This window comes from Vulpes vulpes, chromosome 15, assembly GCF_048418805.1.
Source record: "Vulpes vulpes isolate BD-2025 chromosome 15, VulVul3, whole genome shotgun sequence".
Classification (NCBI taxonomy): Eukaryota; Metazoa; Chordata; class Mammalia; order Carnivora; family Canidae; genus Vulpes; species Vulpes vulpes.
Genome location: NC_132794.1, coordinates 68,022,156 through 68,042,129, shown reverse-complemented (window position 1 = coordinate 68,042,129; position 19,974 = coordinate 68,022,156). Strand labels below are relative to the sequence as shown.

Genomic DNA, 19,974 nt, shown 5'->3' with positions numbered 1-19,974 from the left:
CTGTTCTGTCTCAGCTGGGAACAAATGTATTAGGAAACGGAAATGTTTTTGTCACTGTGTGCATGTAAATGACACTGGAAGTACCATGAGTATTGATTTTGGATTTAAAAATGAACTTTAATGAGTAGATGAACTTTCAAATATGGAGCCCAGAAATAATGACCAGCAACATTATACCTGTTTTTGTATCCTTTTCTACTTATCATTTATCTAATTTCTAGGTCTGTTTCTATTGACTAGTTTTTCTACTCATTTTGAATTGTATTTTCTTGGGTTTTTTTTTATGTTTGGTGATTTTTTATTAGATACTAGACATTGTGAATTTTACCTTATTGAGGGCTGGATAGTTTGTAATTATTTAAATATATTTTAGCTTTGTTAGGATAGGATACAGTTAAATTACTTGGAAATAATTTGAATCTCTCAAGGCTTCTTTTTAAAGCATTTTTAGGAAAGACCAGACAGCCTTTAGCTCGGCAGAATTTTTCCCCACCACTGAACCAATACCTTACTTAGTATTTTATCCAGTGCCACATGTATTACTGAAGTTTTTCTTTCCAGCTTGTGGTAACAAATTCTTCCAACCTTGTGTGAGCTCCAGGGATTGTTCTGCCTGCTATTTCTGGGTGATTCTTTCCCCAGCTCTGGATAGCTGCTGCATTAGCATCAGCTGAAGACTTGAGGGAAAGAAAAAGTAAGACCCTCTGCACATTTCTGGAGTTTGCTTTCAGTGCAGCTTTCTTCTTTCCATACAGCTCTCTGCTTTCTGGTATTCTACCCCGTGAATGCTAGCAACCTTGAATTTCCTACTCTTGTCTCCTCAATTCAAAGAGACTACTGAATTTAGCTTTAACTTGCCCTCCCTGAACTGCAGCTTGGAAATTCTCTCCAGGAAATAGGCTGAGTCAGTCTTACACATTGCCTAATTTGATTTCCATCTCTCAGGATCACTGTCCTATACAGCCTGTTGTCCAGTGTCTACAGACCATCATTTGATATATTTCATCTCTTCTTTTAGTTGTTAAGGTGAAGATAAATCCAGTCTGTCTTAATCCATCATGGCTAGAAGTAGAAGTCCATCAGATATATCAGGCCTAAAACCACTGTAGCAGTAGTGACTTTTTTTTAAAGATTTTATTTATTTATTCATGAGACACACACACACACACACACACACACACACACACACACACACAGACACACACAGAGGCAGAGACATGGGCAGAGGAGGATCAGGCTCCCTGTGCTGGGAACCTAATGTGAGACTCAATGCCAGGACCCCAGGATCACAACCTGAGCCAAAGGCAGATGCTCAACCACTGAGCCACCCAGGTGCCCCAGTAGTGACATGTTTTAAGCAAAACTGAAAATTGTCACTCTCCCTGCTTTCTTCTTTCCTTCCTAATTCAATTCAAAAACATTAAGGGAGCCAAGGTAGGTAGGCTTTCATGCCAACAGCATTTCTTAGGTAGGTGGTATAGTGGTCTAGATTGGGAGTATCAGACTGGAGTGAAGGAAACTTTTTGTCTGTGGGAGTGGCCTGGCTTAGAGTATTGGAGTCCACCTAGCTCAGCACCAGGGATCAGGGCCATCCAGGGTGCAGAGGGCTTCTATCAGCACTGTCCACTGAGGGGGCCCAGGAACAGTGATGCTTTAGTAGCAATAAGCACACCAAGTGCCAAGATCCTGTATTCTTTTAACCATTCTCTACTAAAAGGGAACCCTGGTCTCCTGGCAGAAATGGTTGATTTAAGGGTTAAGTATGAGATGAACTTGGAATAGCTCGTGCCAGAAAATGATAAAGTACTCAGAGTGATGGGCACATGCCTCAAGGATATAGAAACCAAATTGAAGGGACTTCCAGAAGCCAAATCTGGAATGTCTGGAGCATCAAAATTGTCATAATTATAGAAATATATAATAACCCATGAATATAATGAGAAGAAAGGAGACTGATATACCTGAAAGCAATGATAGAATTAGAAAAAAATCCTCATTTGTCAGCCATCATCATAACAATAATTAATTCAGCCAGTAAACAGTAATGGATGCTTCTGAGTCTAACTTTGGTGAGGAATGGGATATTTATATATTCTCATAGTTCCTCCCAACAAATATTTATTACAAGGGGTAAGGATACTTTTATACTGCAGAAACCTGGCAGATACCACCTTAACTCAAGTGATCAAAGTTAGCATCACCAGTAATGGAACAAATTGAAATCATGTACCATCTAATAAAATGCAGTGAGTAGAAGGCAACATTGCTTTTGTGGTACCTCTGCCAAAAAGCACAACCTGGATCTAATCATGAAGAGACATCAGACAAATCCAAATTGAGAGACTTCCTATCATACAACTGGTCTGTAATCTTCAAAGTATCAAAATGATTGAAGAAGACTGAAGAGATATGAAAACTAAGTGCAAGGATGATCCTGGATTGGATCCTTTGCTGTAAATAACATTATCAAGACTTCCGGTAAAACTAGAATGGGATGATCTGGTTTAGATTTTGACATTGTTAATTTCCTGACTTTGATGGTTTGTTATGCAGAACAGTGTCCTTATTTGTAGGAGTTAATATGTTGGAGTACAAGGGAAGTTGGAGCATCATGTCTCCTACTTCCTCTTTAGTGGTTCAGTGGTAAAAGAATTCTTTTGTACTATGCTTGCAAATTTCTGTTGTTTGAAATTTTTTTAAGTAAGAAAGTATTTCAAAATAAATATTAAACATTTTTTAGCAGTTTTATTTTGTTAGCTTTATGAAAAACCTTAAAAAGTTGTAACATAATCATATTAGCTCTAACTTAATCACAAGTTAATCATGGCCTGAACAGAAATCAAGAGTTGGACACTTAACTGACTAAGCCACCCAAATACCCAACAAATTTTTAATAGGAAAAAAATTTCATTAAATTTGGACAGTATTAGAAATTGGGGACTTACATAAGTATAAGGACACTTTTTCACTCATGATATGTAGTGATACAGGCTTATTCTCTCTCTTGTCTCAGCCTTGTCAGACCCCAGCAGTAGACTTTCAACTTCTCCACCTCCTCCAGCAATTGCAGTACCCTTGCTGGAAATGGGGTTCTCCCTCCGGCAGATTGCCAAAGCGATGGAAGCCACAGGTAGGATAAGTTTTTACGTATCAGTATATGTGGATGTGAGAAGCCTGATATTATTGAGGGTGATAATATTTTTTAAGAGATCATAAAACTTTTTAGCAGCAGATTCAGTTACAGGGGCATCATAGCAGACACTGTTAAAGTGATACCATGAATAACTAATTATGTTGCTTCAAATCATACTTTGGTCTTTCTCCTGTTCAGGTGCTCGAGGAGAGGCTGATGCCCAGAACATCACTGTCCTTGCCATGTGGATGATAGAGCACCCTGGGCATGAGGATGAGGAGGAGCCCCAGTCAGGTAGCACAGCAGACTCAAGGCACGGAGCAGCAGTCCTAGGCAGTGGTGGGAAGTCAAATGAGCCCTGTTATTTGCAGTCACCAGGAGACATACCATCAGCTGATGCTGCTGAAATGGAAGAAGGCTTTAGTGAAAGGTGAGATTCCAATTTCTGTATTTCTGTTTTATGTGGTATATATGGTGCTTCCAAAGGTCCCATTTTTCCCCCTTCATAGATGCTTCTAATGGTGTGTAAAGTTGATAACTAGACATAAATGTAAAGATGGATGTTTGAAGGGTGCCCAAGTGGCTCAGTTGGTTAAACATCTGCCTTCATTTCAGGTCATGATCCCAGGGTACTGGGATCAGGCCCCACATCAGGCTCCTTGATTAACGTGTTAAGGGACCTGCTTCTCCCTCTCCCTCTGTCTGCCACTTGCCCTGCTTGTATTCACACAGTCTCTCTCTCTCTCTCTCTCTGTCAAATAAATAAAATCTTTAAAAAAAAAAAAGAAAGAAAAAGTAAAGATGGACATTTTAGTTACAAGTTTATGTTCCTGTGGAGGGTAAAAATGATACAAGTATTGACTTGAATAGATGTTTTCATGAAAAAGAGGAAATAATTTTTACATAAAATTAAGTGGAAAAGAGGAAACTGAAAATTAGAACAAGTTTTTTTCTGAAATAAAATAGACATTCTGATAAAATAATTTTATCTCGTATAAGCGATATAGAATGTTTATTTTAATATTAGACATTGGTTTAATGCAGTCTGTAGAAATAGACTTTTAAATCTTTTCTTAATATAGATTTATATTTTCATCTCTTATTTAGTCTTCAATATCCAGTACAATACACCATTTTTTAAATTGTAAAAAGAATTCTGTGATAATGCATAGCCTAAGATGAGATGTACTAAAATACAGTTTTTAACTAAAATCTTTCCCCTTTAGTACTTCTTTTTTTTTTTTCCCCTTTAGTACTTCTTACAACTTTGTCTTCATTCTTCATTGTAGCCCATAAAGTCATTGGTTAACAAGCCTTGTGTCTTCTGTAATAGGCAGTCTTTTTCTGACAGACTCAGGGGATATTTGCATAAGTTATTTTGAAATATGCTTCTCGGAGGCAGGAATTCTCAATTATTTCAAATTTTAAATATTTGATCATTTAGAATTTAGTTAAGACTATTGATTTTTATTTGGATTTGAACCTACAGTAGGCATCATTTCCTTGTTGGCATAATTTAAAATCAAATAGGGGCGTCTGGCTGGCTCAATCAGTGGAGCATGTAACTCTTGATCTTGGGGTCATGAGTTCAAGTTTTATATTGGGTATACAGCCTATTTAAAAAAATAAATAAAAGTTTAAAAAATAGATAAAATTACTGCTTAGGGCAATATGACATTTATATTTTAGGAGCTTTTTACCAAGGACAAAATATGTTTCAGTTTTTTTGTAAATATATTCTATTCTTGGTAATATTTGGAGGACAAAGCAATACCATAAGCCAGCTTGTGCCTATGCTTTCCATTTATATTTATAGTACTTACAAATTTGTGTTGCTTTCTAATTTGCACTTGTAGCCCTGATAATCTGGACCATACAGAGAATGCAGCTTCTGGAAGTGGACCGCCAGCTAGGGGTCGCTCAGCTGTAACAAGAAGGCACAAGTTTGATTTAGCTGCTCGCACATTGCTAGCAAGAGCAGGTAATTAATGTTTCACATCCTTCTGTTGCTAGAAGTCATATAGTTTGTCTTTTAAGGTCAGTGTGAAAGCAACATTAAAGAAGATATAAATTAATCCTACTAAGTACTCAATTCCTCCACAATAACAGAGCAACTTTTTGCATTTTTCTACCTATTTACATAATTTTGCAAAGAAATGGCAGCATATGTTTATAGATTTATTTTTAAGCTTCCTCTGGGTACAAAAGTCTATATTGGTTACTTGTAAATACTGAGATTTTTCGTAAATACTCTCTTTGCCCTCAAGCAATTTATACTTTAAAAAGTGAAGATGCATGTTTACAATTTAACATTAATAGTGAGAAGGAACTGAAAAGAACACTGTGCCAAAGTAGGCACTGGATTTTCTGATGTCCTTGCCTGATGTGCTCAGGGCCTTAGGGCTATTTTACTAGGTAAGGCCCTCAATAAGCAAAAAGAAATTCCATTGTTACTTTAGTAAAATACTTCCAGGATTATGCTCTAGATGTATGAAGTATAATTTATAGGGAACATATTTTCTGAAATAATTTTTCAATTATTTATGGCAACAGAGGAGTTGAGACTGAGCTAGAAAATATAGAATCTACAGTTAATATATAATGAAAGGGACTAATTTAAAAACAAAACCCTAAAAGAATAATAAACAGCCCATATTTATGAGTGTTTTTCTGTATTACATTATGAAGAATTTTACATGGATTATTTTATTTAAACCTATTAACAGCCCTTTGAGGTATGAGTGCTCTTACCCATTTTACAGAAGAGGAAACACATAGGTAAAATTTTATATTTATGGTTGGAGTCCAGTAAATCAGCTGAGCTAGGCTCTTACCTGCATGTATGGCAGTTAAGAACTGGCGGAATATTCAGAATTACTTTATACATGCAAATAAAATGCCTTTTTTGTTTTGTTCTGAGCGGGGTTATACCGCTCTGTGCAGGCCCACAGGAATCAAAGTCGGAGAGAAGGAATATCTTTGCAGCAAGACCCAGGGGCGTTGTATGACTTTAATTTAGATGAGGAATTGGAAATTGATCTTGATGATGAAGCGATGGAAGCTATGTTTGGACAAGACCTGACCAGTGACAATGATATTCTGGGAATGTGGATCCCAGAGGTACTGGATTGGCCTACCTGGGTGTGTGTGATTGCAGCGGGGGCTGCTCTGACTTATTTTCCTGCCCTCCTGTTCATACAGCTTATTAACAATAGCCTTGCCTAGAGTTGTTACACTCTGAAAAGTCTTACATCTCATCTAAAGTTTGGGGCTCTAACACTTGAAGTTACTTTGATATCTACAAACTACTAAGAAAAAAATCTCTCTTGCTTTCTCTGTGCGATTTTATTGCTTCTCTCCCCAGACTAGATGGATAGAGCCATATTATGGTAATATTTGATTGTAACATCAGAAGTACATTACAAAACAGGCACCAGGTCCTAGTCAGCTCTGCTGAGTATAGAAAATGGCTGCTGTGCTCACCTTGCTATCTGAATGCATGCTCTTCTCCTTCATAGGTTCCATTTAATCACTATAATGCCTCATTCTAAGAACCAGTACCACCTAGGTTTTATAACTTACCTCCCTCCAGGGGCAGGGTACATGGTGGGTTTGTATGTTTTCATTGTTTAGCATTATGCTTTGGTAGCAGGGAGACTGAAAACGTCATGAATCTAGGTCTTACAGAAAGGAGCACCTACTATATTAAGTTAATAAGATAAATGAATCCAAATCCCTTCTTAGAAATTCAGGTAATAGATATGCATGTTATGACCAGATGAAAGGTAGTTTTACTAGAAGGATTTTTTAAAAAGTCATTTGAGATAGGGCTAAATGTCATTTTTATTAACTCTTCTTCGTAGGATAGTGAGTTACCTTTATTATAACTTATTAGATTGAGAAAGGGCAAAGAATACCTTCAGATCATGAGATCTAAATTCTGATTTGCAAGGAATTTGTTGTGTAACATTAATGAACATCCTGCAAATATTCCAGCATATGTAAACAAAAGTCATTACTATATAAATATATATTTTCCTCTTCTTAATTTTATGTTAAATTGACTAATAATTTGATATAAAATTTTGTGCAGCATGTTTGTGAGTCTGAAGACAGGGAAGAAGTGGTGGTGTGTGAACTATGTGAATGCAGCGTTGTCAGCTTCAATCAGCACATGAAGAGAAACCACCCTGGCTGTGGGCGCAGTGCAAACCGCCAGGGCTATCGCAGCAATGGCTCCTACGTGGATGGCTGGTTTGGTGGTGAATGTGGGAGTGGAAATCCATACTACCTGCTCTGTGGCAGCTGCAGGGAAAAGTACTTAGCCCTGAAGACCAAATCTAAGACAACAAGTTCTGAAAGGTACCTTGAAATTGTATAGCTATTGAAGCCCTCTATATGAAGAGTATAAACTATCTCTCATTAAGACACGGAAATCACAGCTTTTTTAATGTGAGGAGTTACACTTAACCTTTCCTAAGTCCCATGATTACTGAACCCAGGATGGGAAGGGTGGAAGAGGTTTAGGAATTCATGTTTTGTCAGAATTGGGAGTCTGTAGCCCAGCAGCAGTTGCTGGGAGCCTGTAGCCCAGCAGCAGTTGCTGGGAGCAGATTCTTCACTGGAGTTTGCTTCTGTTAATCTTTGACTTGTTGGGAAGCTCTGGGCAGAGTCTTTGCCTTAACCTTCAGGGAGCTTCTTGTCAGCTTTTCTCATTGGTGTTTTTTACCCTGTTTTTGACCTCTTAATTAAAATCTTTTTATTGATGAAAAAATAGTTTAGATTAAATGAGCTTCCATGAAAATATTACTTCTTTATATCCTTGAATAGCAAGTAATATAGTGAGTAGGGTTTTTGCCCTTATTGTCAACTCTTAAAATCTTTAAGGCGTTCTGGAATAGGTTTTGATTAAGAGTTGTTGTAGGTGACCCAGAAACCTCCTCAGAAATTTGGTAAAATAGTCCTTGGTTTTGTAAGCATGTGTGTACCTACCAGTAGTTTTCATTAGCTCCTAACATGAAACACTTTTATTTTGTGTTGCTTTATTAATGACCTTTTAAAATGTTCTAATGCTTTAATTTGCATTTTTGGGTACTAACTGTTTTGTATAAAAATACAATGTTCTTCATGTTTGGTGCAGGTACAAGGGACAAGCTCCAGATCTAATTGGCAAGCAGGACAGTGTGTATGAAGGTAGTTGTTTTGAGAGCGTCTTTATTTTACATGTATTTTTATATATACCTTCTGCTTAACATCTGTTACTAAAATTTACCTTTATGTGTGTTTATATTTAGGTACATGTTAACTTAAAGTTTTCTCTAAAAAGCTCAAGGGTAGTTTGAAAGCAATAGCCCTAGTTCTAAAAACCAAAGGAAAATATTAGGTTCAAACACTAGCTTGACCACAGAATGTTAATTTCCGCGTGGCATTTTATTTTTCGAAGTAGGAAAAGTATGTAGTACATTTTGAATTTCCATCATAATTAAAGGAAGTAAAAGATAAAAAGTTGAAAGCAGCATGAATTTATCTGGAGCATTCATTTACTTGAAATAACTAATTCTCTAATGATTATAGACAGGATTAAGAACTCTTTGTTGGCCCCATAACAACAGCTTTTATTAGTTGAAATCTCCATTACCAGCTATAACATTTGCTGTTGCTTTAAGTGGGTTTGATTGCTCTGACTCCCTTTCCCTTAGACTCTCACTATGCCTCAGGAGTGCAGTTTAGTTGGGTCATGAGGAGACAGTGCCATAGTTTATTTTGTGGGCACTGGGCTTTCCATCCATTTGCATTTTAGACATATGTCAGTAACCATTGCCAGCGGAGTTATGTCATGTTTGTATTCACACACCATACATTTATTTATTTAAATTCCAGAAGACTGGGACATGTTGGATGTTGATGAGGATGAAAAGCTAACAGGTGAAGAAGAATTTGAATTACTTGCTGGACCACTTGGTTTAAATGATCGGCGCATTGTACCAGAACCAGTTCAGTTCCCCGACAGTGATCCTTTGGGAGCATCAGTAGCGATGGTAACAGCTACCAACAGTATGGAAGAGACTCTCATGCAGATAGGTAAACTGAAATGCTAATTGGCATGGATTTTATACAGTCTGTATTAATTTGTTTCTTAGACTAGGTAAATAATCACATTGTTCCACCCCAACAAGTATCTTGGCCAGTTGTTTTAACATTTTGAAGGTATAATGTATTTTTTTATTTTTTTGTTTTTATGAAATACTGAAGTGATAGAAAACTTATAAAATATATGAATACAATTCTTTTTTTGACTTTGTGTTGTGGGAATCCTAGAGCTGACAAAAAACAATTTTTCAGTCTTTTGTGTGTGTGCGTGTGTGAGAGAAAGAGAGAGAGTGTATGGGTAACTTTTGCATTGGGAATATAAAATAATTAGTTTTGGTGACTCAGCCCTTTCTGTTATACTCAAAGCATATTTTATTTTTATTTATCTTTTTTAAACAAATTTTATTTTTATTTTTATTTTATTTTTTTATTTTTATTTTTTTTAAAGATTTTATTTATTTATTCATGAGACACAGAGAGACAGAGACACAGGCAGAGGGAGAAGCAGGCTCCGTGCAGGGAACCCGATGTGGGACTTGATCCCTGGACTCCAGGATCACACCCTGCGCTGATGGCGGCGCTAAACTGCTGAGCCACCTGGGCTGCCCTAAAAGCGTATTTTAAAAACTACGTATTTCGGTATTTGTTAGTATCAGTTGAAATGAAACAGCAAAAAATAAAACCAAAAAGACCCCCCATATATGTAATAGATTATTGTCTTAGAAATATCTATTTCTCCCAAGGACTTTTCTATGTAACAAAGTCCAGATGAGCAAAATGCATTGGTTTGCAGCCTGGAACTTCGATAGAATGGAAAATTTTTTTCAGTAGTCGGGATATGTTTTTCAGGTTGCCATGGCTCTGTAGAAAAGAGTTCCTCTGGAAGAATAACACTGGGTGAGCAGGCAGCTGCCTTAGCAAACCCTCATGACCGAGTGGTGGCTTTAAGGAGAGTGACTGCTGCTGCTCAGGTTCTTCTGGCAAGAACCATGGTAATGAGAGCACTGTCTCTTCTCTCCGTCAGGTGAGTATTATTTAGTGTTAAATGATGCTGTTAGTTTCTAGAGTCTGGAATTATTTAGGAGGATGAGATAGAATTTTTAGAACCTTGAATATCTACTGTTGAATGAAAGAAGATAGACATAGTTATCATTGTTATTCATCCAGTCCATCAATAAATAGCTCTTTTTGGTAGAAAATAACACTACTATAATAGCTGAGTAAACTGCAAACATTTTTTATTATCTGAAATGGGAAACTAAGCCTGTCAGTGCATTTGGTGCAAGATAAAATAAAAGGTTGAGTAAATTTTTCTGCAAAATTGACCAACTATGTAGCTACTTCAACCTGCAGATTCCATCATGGAGATTCCTTCCATGTTCATACCATGGTATGTTGTATTTAAAAAGGAAGGAAGCCAAGAATACCTAAAAGGCATCCATTTAAGAAGTGGTTAAGCACTTCTTATAGGTATAAAACAGTAAATCAGTGAAGAGAGAAGAATCCTAAAGAAAAACTCAAAATAAAATTTGGATGGGTCTCTGGTATTGGCTCAAGAATAGGTAGTTTAGACAGTGGAGGAGAACAGAGTTTAGAAACTGACCCACATATATAGATAAGCACATGATTTACAGTTGGATTTATGACAGTGTTTACTTTGCAGAACAATGAGGAAAAGATGTCTACAATGACTTGGACTAGGTCAGATGGTTTATTCACATAGTAAAAAGTGAGCCTTGGCCTCAACCTCACACTAGATAAAACAAATGTTTCCAAGTGGCTCTTAGACCTAAATGTGAAAGAGAATTCGTAATGTTTCTATAAGGTAGAAAGAATTTATTCTTAGTCTTGGGATAAGCAGAGTTTTCTTAAGCAAGTCACAAAAAGCATGCATCGTAAAGAAAAAGAGTGATAAATTGGACTACATTGAAAAAGAACTTCTGTTCAGCAAAAGTCATTAAGAAAATAAAAAGTCAGAAAGTAAACAAACCACTGAATGGGAGAAAAATTAACATTGTATAACCAATAGAATATATAAAGAATTCCTATTAATCCATAAGAAAAAGAGACAACCCAAAAGAAAAATGGAGAAAATGCAAAATAATATGAAATGATCTCCAAATGGCCAGTGAACATGAAAAACTGGGTGTTCAACCTCATTAGTCTTCAGAGAAATGAAAATGAAAACCCAGTGAGATATTAACACACACCCATCAGAATGGCTAAAATTTAAGGGGGGAGGGGATGTGAGCAGGAGGATGTGGAACACCTAGAACCACCATACACTGCCAGTGAGAAAATCATACAGCTACTTTGGAAAACTCTTTAATAGTATCAACTAAAGGGGTATATTAACATACTCTGTGACCTAGAAAGCTACTCCTAGGTATATAGATATTCAACAGAAATCCTTATATATGTGCACCCGAAGACATAGGCAAGAACATTCTCATGGCAGTGCTATTCAGAACAACTAGTCCCATGCTGGAAACCACCTAATTGTCATCTGTATGGATAAATGAGTGGTGGTAGATTTTATTAATATGTCAATGAAAATGAGTATCTGCTACTATAATGCAACAACGCGGATGAGTCTTACAAGCATAGTGCTGAACAAAAGAAGCCAGACACAAAAGAATACAGACTTTATTATTATATAAAGTTCAAAACAGGCAAAACTGATTTATGACTTTGTAAGTCAGTGATACTGGTTACTTTTAAGGGGCTAGTGACTGAGAAAGGCCCAAGCAGTCAGGCTTCTGAGGTGTTGGTAATGTTCTGTTTCTTGATCTGGGTGGGAAATGATTACATGAGATTGCCCAGTTTGTGAAATTCATCATTTGTGAACTTTCCTGTACATTATACTTTGGTAATTCAGTTATACTTCTAGTATATTAAATCAAAATAAAATATTAAAATTTAAAAAGTTTCAGTAATAGTTTCCAGCTTACTTAAAATTTTTCAACTTCATATATATATGAACTTCATATATATAACTAGTGAAATTGCAACTTACCTTTTATTTTGGTTGCTTGTACTTTGGATGATATGTGGGGCTCCACATGGTCCCGTTAGAAATCTGTTTTCTTTTTCCATCTGAAGTGTGTTTCTTTCCTGGCAGTGGTTCCAGTTGTAGCCTGGCTGCTGGTCTTGAGTCTCTGGGCCTTACAGATATCCGAACACTGGTTCGGTTAATGTGCTTGGCTGCCGCAGGGAGAGCTGGCCTCTCTACCAGCCCTTCTGCCATGGCAAGCACCTCAGAACGCTCACGAGGTGGGCATAGCAAGGCCAGTAAGCCCATCTCTTGCCTGGCTTATCTGAGCACAGCAGTGGGATGTCTGGCATCAAACACGCCTAGTGCTGCAAAACTCCTGGTGCAGTTGTGTACACAGGTAAGCTAGTTTTTGGTGCTTTTCTTGTTGAGTGGCTTATTTCCAACCAATTCTTAAACAGCCTTTTGGAGTGAAATCATTCTGTTCCAAAATTATATGTAAAAATTAAATCTGTTTGTTCCAATTGCCTCTTCAGAACTTGATTTCTGCTGCAACAGGTGTAAATCTAACCACGGTCGATGATCCAATTCAGCGAAAGTTTCTACCCAGCTTTCTCCGAGGAATTGCTGAAGAGAATAAGCTTGTGACCTCCCCAAACTTTGTAGTAACTCAGGCCCTTGTGGCATTACTAGCAGACAAGGGGGCCAAACTGAGACCTAACTATGATAAGTCAGAAGTTGAAAAAAAAGGTAAACTTAATACCATTTACCATTTAAATTTATAGTCTTGTAACCAATTTGATTTATGCATTTTAAAACTGTCTTAGAGTTGTTGTAAGTGATGAATTACGTAGCATTGTGTATACTTAAGTTCAGATCATAAAAGAAGTGCATGATCCTTTTTCATTGTATATGGAAACAAATATTAGAAAATGTACCAAATTTGTCTGGTTTGATTATTCTATTAGACTATGGTTTGAGTCACTAATAGATAATAATCCTGTTTAGTTTCCTTAGTAAAACCTAGATAAAGTTAGTGCTATATTTCTATTTGTCATAAAATGGTTATGGTTTGAAGGGACTCTTTAATCACTATTGTCTACCCTTCTCTTCATCAGGACCATTTGGCCAAGATAGATGGGCTTTTGGATCTATTAGCTCAGGCCCTTGACTGGTTGTTATGATCACTTTTGAGCAGCAAAAGCCAAACTTTTACTTTTTAGGGTATGCTACCTCTGCCCTGGCCTTAAGATTATTTCTGCTGCATTCTCAGTCTGTGTGTCCTTAGAGATATGTATTTTCAGTGAATCAGATTTACTATAGAATGTTATATAAGATAAATGCTTATACTTTGTTATGTATATTTTAGTAAATGATTGCTTGCAAAAGTGCTAATTCTTAAAAGATATGGGTTAACCCATTTTTTTTGTTTACCACTACCAGCTCTTACCTGGGCATCATTTCATTGTTTTGTTTAAGCAGGTTTAACTGCCCAATTGTATGCCCATCCTTCCTATGATCCTTCTGCTGTAGGCCCTCTGGAGCTGGCTAATGCCCTGGCAGCCTGCTGCCTCTCCTCCAGGCTGTCCTCACAGCATAGGCAATGGGCTGCTCAACAGCTTGTGCGCACTCTTGCTGCGCATGACCGCGACAATCAAACTACTCCCCAAACACTCGCCGATATGGGAGGAGATCTCAGAAAATGCTCCTTTATCAAGTTGGAGGCTCATCAGAACAGAGTATGTATTTTGAGCCCTTGAAATTTGTTAATCACCTTATGAAAGATAAAATAGTTTCTGCTCTTCTTAAAGAGCTCACAATTCAGATCTTAGCCTTTCTCTCTCTGTGTCTGTCTCTCTCTCTCACAGATACACACACGCTCTTATCAGTATTTGTCTAGTAGCTACCAGCTCTCCTTTCTCTATGTTGGGTTGACGTAATAGTATACAAATAGAAAAACCAGATAAGGGATGAGAAAAAAATCAAGGGAATTGCCTCACAAAAGATGAAGGCTTATACATGCAAAGTAGAAAAGAAATTGTCCTCACTATTTTAATCTAACTCCCTAGACTCCTGAGCATTGACAAGGGCAATTTAGGGAATGAAGACTGACCTCCATTATTTACCAATTAAAAGTCACCTCTTAGTCTGTTATGTTTATTTGATAGAACACTTAAATTCATTGAAGTATTTATACTTTATTGATTTAAATAAATGTTTAGTAAAGATTCTAATAGTATCTTCAGTAACTCAAATGAGTTTGGCCGTAGTACTTTAAAGCCATACAAATAGATGTATGTTTACATGCCAATTAGAGAAGAGTGAGATCATGTATATTAGGTTAGTATGTTTACATGCCAATTAGAGAAGAGTGAGATCATGTATATTAGGTTATAACATGAATGTTTTTCTTTTACAATTTCCTCAGATTTTTAAAAAACTTGATAGAGGATGACAATCATTTAAAAACTTGCTTAAAATTGTTGGACTTTGGGGATCCCTGGGTGGCGCAGCGGTTTGGCGCCTGCCTTTGGCCCGGGGCGCGATCCTGGAGACCCGGGATCGAATCCCACGTCGGGCTCCCGGTGCATGGAGCCTGCTTCTCCCTCTGCCTGTGTCTCTGCCTCTCTCTCTCTCTCTCTGACTATCATAAACAAATAAAAAAAAAAAAAATTAAAAAAAAAATTGTTGGACTTTTTCAGAACGAAATCTTGCCATTTGCAACAACATGGATGGAGCTAGAGAGTATAATCCTAAGTGAAATAAATAGAGAAAGACAAATACCATGATTTCACTCATTTGTGGAATTTTAGAAACAAATGAACAAAGGGATAAGGAAGAGACAGGCCAAAAAACAGGCTCCTAGCTACAGAAAACAAACAGAGGGTTCCAGAAGAGAGGTGAATAGAGTATAAGTGAAATAGGTAACAGGGATTAAGAGTACACTTATGATGTTGGGCACTGAGTAATGTACATAATTGTTACATCACTATATTGTACACCTCAAACTAATATAACACTATATAGTAACTATACTGGAATTAAAAACTTAATAAAAAAAATTGTTGGACTTTTTAAACTTTTCCAGGTAATGACTTGTGTTTGGTGTAATAAAAAAGGACTCTTGGCAACAAGTGGCAATGATGGTACCATCCGAGTGTGGAATGTTACTAAGAAGCAATATTCACTGCAACAAACCTGTGTGTTCAATAGATTGTGAGTACTAACATCTGCTCTTCTAGTATAATGTTTAAAATAAGAGAATCCTGACGTGCTTCGTTTTGGTCGTGTTAACATAATCAAATTGTTACTAAAATTTTTTTGCCATTTTTCTTATACAATAGTCTTACTATATCCTCAATGTATGTTTTTAAATTTCCAGGATAGTAATTAAGAAAATAAAAAATTTAACTATCAATATCTGGACTTAGAATTAAATCAAGGTCTACTGTACTAGCATAATAAATGTTAAGCTCTACAAACAATAGCCTAATTTTCCATTATTCTTTAAGGATTATTTAGGAATTAAATTAATATTTCTTCTGTAACAGAGTATAACAGTTTTTATAGTTTTATAGCTAGCTGTAGGTATTTCTTTTCTGAGAACTTTCCTAGGGATTAGGCAAACAAGAGTCAGTGTGTTCTGAATAATACCCAGATATACAACCCATGCAGAATCAGAATGTCTTTGTTGACAAAGTAGGTACTACTTTAAATGTGAAGCCTAAGCGTCACTCCTTTTATAAATCTACATTTTTCACATCATGACAAATATTAACGAATATGTGATTGCCAAATGCTGCTAGCCAAGCCTTCAAAATGAAAGAATCTGTATCATATACTCTAGTCCATCAGAAACCTTTATTTTAAGATTTGGGGTTTAGTATATTTTTGGATGATGAGGATTAGAATTCCATACATGTCTCTCATATTTTAGAGAAGGAGATGCTGAGGAAAGCCTGGGATCACCCAGTGATCCAAGTTTCTCACCTGTTTCCTGGAGTATCAGTGGCAAATACCTAGCTGGGGCCTTGGAAAAGATGGTGAATATTTGGCAAGTTAATGGTAAGTGCCCTGCCAATACTAGCAAACTACTGACGGTACTTTTTAAGCCTTTTTCTTAGCTTTCTGAGTCCAAACACTGGCTTCCTTTCATCCTGAAGCTTACAATCTATTCATTAGCTTTGTAGATCTACACATATTATGGTTTAAATTAAATAGGATGTTGGGGATGCCTACGTAGCTCAGTCGGTTAAGCATCTGCCTTTGGCTCAGGTCATGATTCCAAGGTCCTAGGATTGAGCCTCATGAGTAAGCTCTCTGCTCAGTGAAAGAGTCTGCTTCTCCTTCTCCCTCTCCTTTCTCTGCCCCCCCCCCATGCTCTCTCTCTCTCTCAAATAAAATCTTTAAATTAATTAATTAGTTAATTAAAGAGGATGTGCTCATTTCCTGACTCCTTTCTTGGAGTTTTGACTAATCTGGTATCTGTAAACTAAAAGTTCTCTTCACGTACTACTGTACGTGAGGATTTGAGTATTTAGTGTTCATAATAGGATTTGAGCTATGAGTTTTCAGTGATAGAAATCACTTGAAATACTTCTATTAAAATTGTCCATTTCACCAGTACAAACTCATGTCAATTTCTCATAGTATGTCTCTAAAAAGTAAAGATTATTGTAATCTCAGGCCTATCCATATTTTTTTAATTTCTGCATATTTAAAGAATAGCTGTTCTGTTTCATATATTTGAAGGAACAGCTGGCCTTAACTATAGGGAAATTTCTTATGTTTAATTTTCAGTAATTATTAGGAAAAGAGCATATGACATTTCTACACTGAATATTTTCCTTTACTCCCTCTGTAATAAGGCTATCATTTTTATCCCATTAATAATTACAGAAAAGCCTATGAATTTGATAATCATGTATAGTATATAAATGAAGGATCCTGCCTTGTAGTTGTAGTCATTATTATGCTGTTTTGAAATTGGGGACTGCCTTGAGTGTACTATTAAAATTGAGTAGTATTTATTTTTTATTATTGTTTATGAAAATTAAGTAACAACAACAACTTTTTCCCTCTTTAGGAGGAAAAGGATTAGTAGATATTCAGCCTCATTGGGTATCTGCCCTGGCGTGGCCAGAGGAGGGTCCAGCTACAGCGTGGTCAGGAGAGTCTCCAGAATTATTGTTGGTGGGACGGATGGATGGATCTCTAGGACTGATTGAAGTTGTTGATGTGTCCACCATGCACCGTCGAGAATTGGAACATTGCTATCGAAAGGATGGTAAATGACTGGACTTGTGTCTAATTGAGAAATTATACTCCCAATCAAAAAACTTAATTTTTTGGCACTTGCTTTTAAAAGTGCTGAGTGAATATTACTTTTGGCTTTGTTCTCTAAATTGTCCGGTTGATATTTAATTTTAATTAGTTACTAAGTTGAAGGATATTTCTCTTCCAACATCTAGAATACATCTCTGCCAAGATGAAATCTAATAGTATTTTATTAGTCATTCATTCTTTGTATAAGTGTCTGAACTCTTGGAGTAGGGCTCCAAGTCTCCCTTGAAAGCTAGAAATATCCAAGAGAAAAAAATTACAATTATTGGTAGAAATTAAATTGTTAACAAAGAAATGAAATTGAAGAAATAGGAAGAGGAGGAGGGAAGTTTCTGGTGTGACAAGAGTTAGTAGGAAGTATATTTTCATTTATTTTCTTACTGTGTTCCCTTTGGATGCATAGGCATTTTACTACATAGTTGTTTTGGGGGCGTGGAGCATTTCACAGATTACAGTCTCAGCTTACATGGTATTCTATTAACAATAGAACAAGGATTTTTATTATTATTTAGTTTTTTAAAATAGATAATGGGGTTGAAAAATTCATGGGGTTGAAAAATTTTAAAGTTTAAAAAGATAAACAGTGAAAAGTCTTTTTCCCATCTACTCAGTTCCTGTGTCCCCATTATACTCTCATAGATAAACTCTGTTTTTTACCTCTCTTATAGCTTTCCAAGGTTATTTGTACTTAAAGAAGCAAATATGAATGTAGATTGTTAGAAATAGGACGTATTTGGTAGAGTATGGCAACACACTGAGTAGGGAATTTTAAGCAGAAAAAGAGACAGGTAATTTTCTTTCTATGACTTGGGTTATTTCATTTCTCAGTTTCATGGTAGATTCTGGGCCAAAAGGAAAGAAACCAGTACATTGAATTGGAATCAGCAAGGGAATTTAATTTTTCAATAATTACCTGAAAAGAAATTAAAGATTAAAAATGATTGGGCATGGGATGTAATGAGCGCTTGGTGTTATGGAAGACTGATGAACACTGACCTCTACCTCTGAAACCAATAATATATTATATGTTAATTAATTGAATTTAAATAAAATAAATCTAAAAAAAAATGAAGGTAATCCTTGTCACTTATAAATAACACTTTTAAAGTGGGTTACACAGAATCTCTGCTCTTAGCCTACATTTGGTCTAATAAATCCATCAAAGTTTTGGAAAATTACCTGCAGTGGTTGCAGTACCATATATTTGTTGCAAAGTCTGTCTTTAAGTTAGACAATGACAAAGGAGTCGCTTATGTTTTCTTTCTTTTTGAAATTTGTTTTTATCATGTTAGTGTCTGTAACTTGCATTGCTTGGTTCAGTGAAGACAGACCATTTGCAGTGGGATATTTTGATGGAAAGTTGTTACTGGGAACAAAAGAACCACTTGAGAAAGGAGGCATTGTTCTAATTGATGCACATAAGGTAAAGCATCTTTACCAGATGGTTATTTTTTCTTATTACATAGTATTGCTTGATACCAGTTTTTTAAAACTTTTTACATCAGTCATTTACAATTGAGTATTTTATTGTTAACAAAGTCTTTGGGCCATGTATATACATGGGAAAATCTGTGTAAGAAAGCCATCAAGCCAAGAAAGAAGTAAAACCAAAACAGTGAAATGGAACACCCTTGGAACACCCCCTGTCAAATGCTAGAAATTCCACCAATGAAGAATGATTCCTTTACCTCAAAAAGAGTTTGCTAATTTTGATGTTTACAGGGCTGTCTAGGCAAGAGGTATAAGTGCATGAAGCCAGGAGCTGGAAGGTGTTGAAGAAGTGTCAGAAGAATACAATGATGACAGCCATATAAACACAAATATATCTTAGATTCTCATAATATTCACTATTTTGTTATGAGGAGTGCTGCTTTTTTTTAAGTTTCTTCTTTTTTATATTTTAATGGTTATAAGTAAAAAAAAAACTTAAAATGCTAGTGAAAGATGAATATTCCTTCTAAATCAGAATTTCATTATTTATTCAACTAGCATTTACTGAACTTTGACTACAGCAAATAAATACATATAATGCAGTCTAGATCTAGTAATTGGGAATGATATGACAGTATCTTATTTGCATAAAATGTTGATTTCAAAATAATTGAGTAATAGAAGTACAGGTCATAAATTACTAAGTTTAAAGTATTTGTGAAGGAAGCATTACCATGATTTTTTTTTCTCTCTCTACCATTTTAAGGATACTCTTGTTAGTATGAAGTGGGACCCAACAGGTCATATTCTTTTGACATGTGCCAAAGAAGAAAATGTGAAACTCTGGGGGCCTATATCAGGATGCTGGCGTTGTCTACATTCACTCTGCCATCCATCTATTGTAAATGGCATTGCTTGGTGCAGCCTCCCAGGGAAAGGATCCAGATTGCATTTGCTGATGGCTACGTATGTTATAAATTTGTGT

The 19,974-nt window shown here is 36.2% G+C and overlaps 1 protein-coding gene across 5 annotated transcripts in view; it reads left to right on the top strand.

Moving 5' to 3' along the window:
- HERC1 (HECT and RLD domain containing E3 ubiquitin protein ligase family member 1) overlaps nucleotides 1-19,974 on the top strand; it is a 183,025-nt gene that overhangs the window by 132,350 nt on the left and 30,701 nt on the right. For 4 of the 5 annotated variants that reach the window (XM_072738754.1, XM_072738751.1, XM_072738753.1 and 1 more), the window contains exons 41-56: nucleotides 3,014-3,130; nucleotides 3,332-3,563; nucleotides 4,990-5,114; nucleotides 6,054-6,274; nucleotides 7,227-7,499; nucleotides 8,278-8,326; nucleotides 9,014-9,214; nucleotides 10,073-10,247; nucleotides 12,345-12,615; nucleotides 12,752-12,965; nucleotides 13,698-13,954; nucleotides 15,304-15,431; nucleotides 16,153-16,280; nucleotides 17,302-17,502; nucleotides 18,851-18,981; nucleotides 19,756-19,955. In XM_072738754.1, coding sequence (XP_072594855.1) covers nucleotides 3,014-3,130; nucleotides 3,332-3,563; nucleotides 4,990-5,114; nucleotides 6,054-6,274; nucleotides 7,227-7,499; nucleotides 8,278-8,326; nucleotides 9,014-9,214; nucleotides 10,073-10,247; nucleotides 12,345-12,615; nucleotides 12,752-12,965; nucleotides 13,698-13,954; nucleotides 15,304-15,431; nucleotides 16,153-16,280; nucleotides 17,302-17,502; nucleotides 18,851-18,981; nucleotides 19,756-19,955 — 2,923 coding nt within the window. Of the gene's footprint in view, nucleotides 1-3,013; nucleotides 3,131-3,331; nucleotides 3,564-4,989; nucleotides 5,115-6,053; nucleotides 6,275-7,226; nucleotides 7,500-8,273; nucleotides 8,327-9,013; nucleotides 9,215-10,072; nucleotides 10,248-12,344; nucleotides 12,616-12,751; nucleotides 12,966-13,697; nucleotides 13,955-15,303; nucleotides 15,432-16,152; nucleotides 16,281-17,301; nucleotides 17,503-18,850; nucleotides 18,982-19,755; nucleotides 19,956-19,974 lie in introns of all 5 variants that reach the window. The other variant, XM_072738755.1, reaches the window with a different exon arrangement.